The sequence below is a fragment of the Clupea harengus genome, chromosome 23, assembly GCF_900700415.2.
Source record: "Clupea harengus chromosome 23, Ch_v2.0.2, whole genome shotgun sequence".
Classification (NCBI taxonomy): domain Eukaryota; kingdom Metazoa; phylum Chordata; class Actinopteri; order Clupeiformes; family Clupeidae; genus Clupea; species Clupea harengus.
Window position 1 is genome coordinate 19,891,365 of NC_045174.1, and position 9,170 is coordinate 19,900,534.

The window sequence follows — 9,170 nt, forward strand, 5'->3', positions numbered from 1 at the left end:
GTGTGTTCAGGTTTGTGTGTGAATTCAGGTTTGTGTGTGTGTGTGTTCAGGTTTGTGTGTAAATTCAGGTTTGTGTGTGTGTGTGTTCAGGTTTGTGTGTGTGTGTGTGTGTGTGATTCTTTCTCCTCTGTAAGTCAAAGAGCAAGAGGTCATAGGTCATCTCCAGTGTGACTGTGCAACACCAGCATTTCCCCTGACCGCCTAAGGCAGATTCCAAGATCCTTCACACGTGTATGTCCAAGGTGACACACGTGTCTTATTACATACATGGAGATAGCTGACCAGTTCTTCTCTCATATCTTTTCTGACCTATGGGCGAACATTCAATTTGAATTTCAAATATAGTGCCATGAACAGTTGACATGGTAAGCATGCGCTTTACAGAGCCTAAGGTCTGAGCACCCTGGAGCCTGCACACACACAAAACACACACACACACACACACACACACACACAAAAGATACAGTGGCCAAGAAAAACTCCCTGAACAGGAAGAAACTTTGAGCAGAACCCACCTGAAAAAGGTGCCTGATAGTATAAAAACACAGGTCTGGTTAAAGTGGTTGTTTAGGCAAAATTTGTCTTGCTCTCTCTCTCTCTGTCCCTGTCTCTCTCTCTCTCTCTCTCTCTCGTTCTCTTTTAAACAGGCTTTCACGTGTTTCCAGGTCTTTTGCATGTAAACATTAAACTCTATGTGTGTGTGTGTGTGTGTGTGTATTTAATACGTGTATGATTGCCTATATGTGTAGGTGTGTGTGTGTGTGAGAGAGAGAGAGAGAGAGCAAGAGAGAGAGAGAGAGAGAAAGCGAGAGAGAGCGCGAGAGAGAGACAGAGAGAGCGCACAGATGTGTGTGTTTTTCAAAGGCCATTTAAAGCTCATCTTGTCAGCAGAACCTGAGAATGTAAACAATCAGTGTTATTGTTCTTTAAAGACCCGTTCCGCCTTCAGCCACAGCTCCTGACCTGGGGACCCGAGGTACCTTTGGCCCACATTCTCACACACACACACACACACACACAGACACACACACACACACACACACACGCACACATGCACACATTCTCACACTCTACCACACTTCTCTTTCTGTGCTGCGCTAGAAAGCTGCCAGAACATCAAGCCTTAGAAAGCACAGGCTGGATAGAGTTACATACTGGTCACTGTTTCGGTTGGGTTACCTTTTAAACCAGGCCTCGTCGAAAAGTGGATGCATAATTTAAGCTTTGTGTTATCTGATCTTGTGCTTACAGTTTTTGGTCACCTTAAAGAACCTTTTGTTGGGGTTGTTTTTGTTCCTTACTTGTGTTTACAGCAGTGGTTTTATGTAGCTGAGCGAGTCTGTGTGTGTGTGTGTGTCTGTCTGTCTGTCTGGTACAGAACCCACTGTGTTCCGCCGTCTCACTGTGTGGTCTAGTCCTGGAGAACTGTTTTTCTTCCCAGCATTCCAAGGGAGCAGGAAGTTGTGTGGTGTTGGTGCCAGGCTCCTGTTGTGAGGGGCATGGCTCCAAGGGAAACTGTTACAGCCTGGCACAGGCACAGACACCAACCCTCCTGTTACAGCCTGGCACAGGCACAGACACCAACCCTCCTGTTACAGCCTGGCACAGGCACAGACACCAACCCTCCTGTTACAGCCTGGCACAGGCACAGACACAGGCACAGACACCAACCCTCCTGTTACAGCCTGGCACAGGCACAGACACAGGCACAGGCACAGACACCGATCCTCCTGTTACAGCCTGGCACAGGCACAGACACAGACACAGGCACAGACACCAATCCTCCTGTTACAGCCTGGCACAGGCACAGACACAGACACAGGCACAGACACCGATCCTCCTGTTACAGCCTGGCACAGACACAGGCACAGGCACAGACACAGGCACAGACACCGATCCTCCTGTTACAGCCTGGCACAGACACAGGCACAGGCACAGACACAGGCACAGACACCAATCCTCCTCCCCATTCCCCGTCACCCTCATCCTCCCTACTGCACCGCAGACAGGGCTATTAGATACATAGATACAGCTCAGGCCATGCTCAGAAGAACCATTTCTCTGAAGGTTCTAAGGAGGTTTCTTGGCAAACAAACCGACAACCCCCGTAGAACCGTAATTTATTAGAGGGTTCTTAAAAGAAACTTTGAGGTTTCTTCATACACAGTTAGAAACTTTATCGAAAGTAACAGAGCCTGAAAAATCAAATTTTCCTCCTCTCTCTCTGTCTCTATCTCTCTTTTTTCCTCCTCTCCCTCTCTCTCTCTTTCTAACTCCTCTCTCTCTCTCCATCTGTCTATCTCTCTGTCTCTCTCTCTCTGTTTCCTCCTCTTTCTCTCTCTCTCTCTCTCTCTCTCTCTGCAGTAAGTGTGGAGCCCTTCCTCCTGAGAGCTGTTTGTTCAGCCTCATCTGCAGCACCGGCTCCTTCATGGGTAAGAAAGTAAATCCTGCTCCTCCCCACTCACATCTCTCTGCTACAGGCTACTGATGCTCCTGATGCTACTGATGCTCCTGATGCTACAGTCTACTGATGCTACTGATGCTCCTGATGCTACAGGCTACTGATGCTACTGATGCTACTGATGCTCCTGATGCTACTGATGCTACTGATGCTACTGATGCTCCTGGTGCTCTTCTTCACACACATCAATACTCTCTGCTAAAGGCTCCTGATGCTCCTGATGCTCCTGGTGCTCTTCTTCACACACATCAATACTCTCTGCTAAAGGCTACTGATGCTACTGATGCTCCTGATGCTACTGATGCTCCTGGTGCTCTTCTTCACACACATCAATACTCTCTGCTAAAGGCTACTGATGCTACTGATGCTACTGATGCTCCTGATGCTACTGATGCTACTGATGCTCTTCCTCACACACATCAATACTCTCTGCTAAAGGCTACTGATGCTCCTGATGCTCCTGGTGCTCTTCTTCACACACATCAATACTCTCTGCTAAAGGCTACTGATGCTACTGATGCTACTGATGCTCTTCCTCACACACATCAATACTCTCTGCTAAAGGCTACTGATGCTCCTGATGCTCCTGGTGCTCTTCTTCACACACATCAATACTCTCTGCTAAAGGCTACTGATGCTACTGATGCTCCTGATGCTACTGATGCTACTGATGCTCTTCCTCACACACATCAATACTCTCTGCTAAAGGCTACTGATGCTACTGATGCTACTGACCTCTGCAGCAAGAGTTTTCATTCCTAGGTTCACAGGATGAACTGGTTTTCAGATCCCATTTTAAAGATAAGGCGGCCAGTGTCTGCTTTTGAAAATCAATAACTCATCTCCTATGCACCATATGGGAAAATGCTAAAGAAGTGCTTTTTATTTCCAGTTGCATTTATTTTAAATGTACTTGTTATTTCTACCCAAAGCAACACATTGGGTAGTACACAATTACATCATCAGATATCTGGTATTCTGCCTCCAGCTAAAAATAAGTTGATGTATCTGGGTTGTGGCTTGCCTTTCCGAGAAGGTACAATACTGCTGCAATACATGAGACAGAGCTAGCCGCTTAATGCGTCAAATGAAAAAGTCGGCTTTTCCAAACATGTGCTTTAGAGAGATAGACCTGCCTGCTGGTCCCAGATCTGTTAGAAGGCCATTTCGTGTTTAATGGATGTTTGAAAATGAGATATATATAGGATTGTGACTTTGACCTCAGAAATCCATTTAGAAAACTATTGAGACAGACAACAGCTCAGCCAGTCAGCGATTCAGTGTCTTTAAGGCACCAGTGGGGTGGGGAAGACAGTTTTTGACACAATGCCTGGAAAAAGATAATATGAAACTCAATTACGTGTTAACCCTTAAAAAATTGCAGAGTTGAACATATTGTCCTTTGTGGTTCCATCCAAAGTTGTTGTTTATCTAGCAAAGCCCCCAAAAGCCAGGTTTCCTCCATGTCAGTCCAGGACAGTCCGGTTTCTAGCCGCAAAGGCCGACATTGTTCTCTCTGCCAGGTTCCAGCCCATAACCCCTTCTATGATGAATCAGAACATTCCAGAAGCCTCCGATCCTAAAAGTTCCATCAAGAGGCAAACTCACGGAATTCTCATTTCATAACAGAAGTCATAATGAGAGAATGCAGGGTCAGTTCCTCTGCAATCGTTGATCGTTCTTCTGGTGCCATTTTAAATGTTGTTCTCTCCTTTTTTGGACCGAACTATTGAGCATCAACTAATCTTTACTGTTTATTGCTTTTTTCTGTGCAAGAACACTTTCAAAAAGCTTCTTGCATAATCCCATCTATTGGCACATGTCCCAGATTACATAAAAACCTTTTAAAATGTCCAAGCCAAATGTCCCCGTCCCCGTCCCTCCCTCCAGGTGAACAAAGCTAAATAATAGCCCGATTAAACAGTCTAAACAAGCAATGCCCCCCCCCCCCCCCGACCGTGAGGAATGTTTGAGGACTATAGTCCCAGTTTTGTGGGACGGTGGTGGAAGCGAGCCTGCTGGTGGCTTGCTGTGAGACAAAGACGCTCCGGTCACGTAGTCACCCCCTCCCTCACAGCACACACACCCAGGACGGCCACAATGGACGTCTGGGCGTAACACAAAGCCACACGTCTTCTGCTGTTGGTGGTGCTCTGTTACCTCTGGGGGAACGTGGGGTGGAGTGGTACATACGATGTCAGGCTGATTTGGGAGCGCAGATGTCAGGTTCTTTCATACTATTGATTTTATACGGTTAACTTGTCCAGATGAATGGGAAGGTGTGTGCCTGTCGGTGTTTAACACTGGGAGCATCTGTGCATGCATGTGTGTGTGTGTGTGAATCTTTATGCCTTTTCCTTATTTTCTTTCCAACACAAAACTCAAAACAAAATGGGTGATCTGCATTCCCAGGTAGATGTGTGATACGTGATGCGCTACATGCCTGTTAGCATCCATAAGGCCTAGCTCTGGTCACCCCGGGACTGTCATCAGTCATAATTCAGACGTCTGAGTTTTACCAAGATTTGAACATACCATGACACTGAATGTGAACTAATCCTATGCACACTTTGAGAAGAGCACTGATAGGTGCTCACACATAAACACACACATATACGCTCACACATAAACACACACACGCTCACACATAAACACACACACACACACGCTCACACATAAACACACACACACGCTCACACATAAACACACACACACACGCTCACACATAAACACACACACACGCTCACACATAAACACACACACACATGCTCACACAGACACCTTTAACCCCCCCCTCCCCCATACACACGCTCACACATAAACACACTCACACAAAAACACACACACACACAAACAGAAACAATGGGCGCAGTCTGGCCCACCCTTAGTCCCAGGATGGTGTTTATTTTACTGAGAGGCGGGATGAGACATACTGTACTGAGACTCATACTGACTGTGTGTGTGTGTGTGTGTGTGTGTGTGTGTGTGTGTGTGTGTGTGTGTGTGTGTGTGTGTGTGTGTGTGTGTGTGTGAGTGTGTGTGTGTGTGTGTCTCAGTGTGTAATGTACATGATGAGACTAATACTGACTGAGTGTGTGTGTGTGTGTGTGTGTGTGTGTGTGTGTGTGTGTGTGTGTGTGTGTGTGTGTGTGTGTGTGTGAGTGTGTGTGTGTGTGTCTCAGTGTGTTATGTACATGATGAGACTAATACTGACTGAGTGTGTGTGTGTGTGTGTGTGTGTGTGTGTGTGTGTGTGTGTGTGTGTGTGTGTGTGTGAGTGTGTGTGTGTGTGTCTCAGTGTGTTATGTACATGATGAGACTAATACTGAGTGTGTGTGTGTGTGTGTGTGTGTGTGTGTGTGTGTGTGTGTGTGTGTGTGTGTGTGTGTGTGTCTCAGTGTGTTATGTACATGATGAGACTAATACTGACTGAGTGTGTGTGTGTGTGTGTGTGTGTGTGTGTGTGTGTGTGAGTGTGTGTGTGTGTGTGTGTGTGTGTGTGTGTGTGTGTGTCTCAGTGTGTTATGTACATGATGAGACTAATACTGACTGAGTGTGTGTGTGTGTGTGTGTGTGTGTGTGTGTGTGTGTGTGTGTGAGTGTGTGTGTGTGTGTCAGTGTGTTATGTACGTGATGAGACTAATACTGACTGTGTTACACACTGGCGAGGTCAGACGTGTTAAGATGGGTGGACGTTAGTGAAATAGGCTGGGACACTGTTTTGTACATTCACACTTTCTCTCTCTCTCTGCCTCTCTCTTTCTCACTCACTCCCCCTCTCTCCTCCCCCCTTCTCTCTTTCTCCCAATCCCCCCCCCCAACTCTTTCTCTCTCTCTCTCTCTCTCTCTCTCTCTCTCTCTCACTCACTCCCCCTCTCTCTCCCCCCCTTCTCTCTCTCTCCCAATCCCCCCCAACTCTCTCTCTCTCTCTCTCTCTCTCTCTCTCTCTCTCCCCCATAGTGATGCTGATAGGTCTGCTGCGGTATGCCCATGTGATCGATAAGCACCAGAATGGCGTGCTCAACACGGCTGGTCTCTTCACTGGCTGGATGTGTGCTGCAGGCCTCATCATGGTGGGGAACTTCCAGGTGAGACCCCTGAACACGCTGTACACATACACACCTGAACACGCTGTACACAAACACACCTGAACATACTGTACACATACACATGAACACGCTGTACACATACACCTGAACACGCTGTACACATACACATGAACACGCTGTACACATACACCTGAACACGCTGTACACATACACCTGAACATACTGTACACATACACACCTGAACACGCTGTACACAAACACACCTGAACACGCTGTACACATACACCTGAACACGCTGTACACAAACACACCTGAACATACTGTACACATACACATGAACACGCTGTACACATACACCTGAACACGCTGTACACATACACATGAACACGCTGTACACATACACCTGAACACGCTGTACACATACACCTGAACATACTGTACACATACACACCTGAACACGCTGTACACAAACACACCTGAACACGCTGTACACATACACCTGAACACGCTGTACACATACACACCTGAACATGCCTCACTATAACACACCTGAACATACTGTACACAAACACACCTGAACACGCTGTACACATACACCTGAACACGCTGTACACATACACCTGAACACGCTGTACACAAACACACCTGAACATGCCTCACTATAACACACCTGAATGCACTTGACTATAACACACCTGAACATGCTACACACAAACACACCTGAACACATTACTCAGAAACACACCTGAACATGCTTTACTGAAACACACCTCAGCTGAACACGCTTAACTGAATCACACCACAGCTGAACATGGCATAACCTAAACACACTCCTTACCCGCACACATCTGAACACACACAACTTAAACATCCCACAAATTAACCGACCTCACTCAAACACATCTGAACACGCCACAACTATACTCATCTTACCAAAAACACTTGAACAGACATCACCAAACTCTTCAGACTTCACCTCACATAATACCCCTCCACCTAATATACCTTGCCTAACCTTAACACTCCTCACCTGAATGCTACACACCTGCAAGGGTCTCACCCTGAGCTTAACTCCACTCTTTTCTGGACTCTCCAGGAAACAGGGGAAGTTGATATGGCTCAACGTGTCTACATTTGACAGAACTGTTACTCCAGTTTATACAGCTGTAACTCAGTGCTGTTAGCAGCTGCTAGCGGTCTGATTACTCCCATATGTTTGAGTGCAGAGATCAGGCCACTTTGGGCCAACCTATTGCATAATATTATTTTTTTGTTTTAGTCGACATCAAAGCAACTCACACACACACACACACACACAACCCTCTATGGTTATCCTGCTGGGAGAATTCCTCCCGCCATGTCCGTCAATTGTTTTGTTTGATCGCCATGGCGCTATGGACACACTCTGTGTTGATGGGTTGGTCTAGTGTTCCTTCTGGCTCTTCTGGTACGGCCCTTAGGTTTCCCGTTAGCATTTCACTCCACTTTCTCTGTTACCCAGCCCTTGTGTGTGTGTGTGTGTGTGTGTGTGAGTGTGTGTGTGTGTGTGTGTGTGTGTGTGTGTGTGTGTGTGTGTGTGTGTGTGTGTGTGTGTGTGTGTGTGTGTGTGTGAGTGTGTGTGTGTGTGTGAGTGTGTGTGTGTGTGTGATACGATGGGGATGGGAGAGGAATTTATCAGTTATCAAGTGGATGTAGTATCCTGTTGTTTTGTGCTCCTCACAACACAACAACACAAATAAACATTTAACAGAGTCTGCCTTAGCGTGGCTAGTCATGTTCTATGAATGAAAAGGGCTCTAATTACTAGAATAGTAGATTCAGACGAGTTCCTAAAAAAAAAAAAAAATGAAATGAAATAGAGGCATCCTGTAGTCCCACTGGTGCCATGTTTAATAGCCTGTAAAACCGACTGTTTGTTGGTTTGTTTTGTTTTTGTTTTGATCAAACCCAGATGCAGTCTGAGTCTCACTGCTAGAACATTACACTAGACCAAGTTGTCTGCAGGCCCTGACACCACTCACACTCACTGCCACACAGGGAGGGCAAATAAAAGAGTGAAGTTTTCTAGAGGGACCAAGCGCTTCAGTGGGGCTCTAACTGGATGTGCTGTCTAATCTCCCCCAGACAGCAGCCTGTGCCTCGGGGGGGGGGGGGGGGGGGGTAAACACAGTCACCCGCTGAGACTGTCTGAACCTCCGGGCCTTCTCCAGACTAGCCCCCCCCCCCGTCCCTACCCGCCTCCACTCTGTGTGCGCGTTTACGTGGAGGGTCCGTCACAATGACTGCCATCCCATAATGAGTGCCATCCCAAGCCCATTAGCAGGGAGTGGAGGTGGGCTATAAAACCCTCTAATGGCCGCTCTGCAGCGAAGTATGCAAGTATGTGCAACAGTTTATTCATGTCTGTGCGGCACCTGAACTCTACCTGTCAGTTGTTTTTTCTGGCTGCATGGCAGTATTTGTGAGTTAACTTACAAATATATCAGGAAACTGACTTTTAGAATGGCCCACTGTGAGACAGGCCAGGTGTGCAACGCTCAAATCATTCCCCCCGTTGGACCTTACTCACGGTGCGCGAGTCTGAAATAATTCCCCCATTGGGCTTTACTGGAGAGTGGAGACTGCTAGGCAGGACAAGGCCTTTTGTCATTTGACTAGTT

At 46.9% G+C, this 9,170-nt stretch overlaps 1 protein-coding gene across 1 annotated transcript in view; it reads left to right on the forward strand.

Annotated features, from left to right (window-relative positions):
- Positions 1 to 9,170, forward strand: part of LOC105894025 (transmembrane protein 150A-like) — a 28,600-nt gene that overhangs the window by 13,021 nt on the left and 6,409 nt on the right. Inside the window, exons 5-6 of the mRNA XM_012820500.3 lie at positions 2,365 to 2,432; positions 6,422 to 6,549. Of these exons, the coding sequence (XP_012675954.1) occupies positions 2,365 to 2,432; positions 6,422 to 6,549 (196 nt within the window). The remainder of the gene's footprint in view (positions 1 to 2,364; positions 2,433 to 6,421; positions 6,550 to 9,170) is intronic.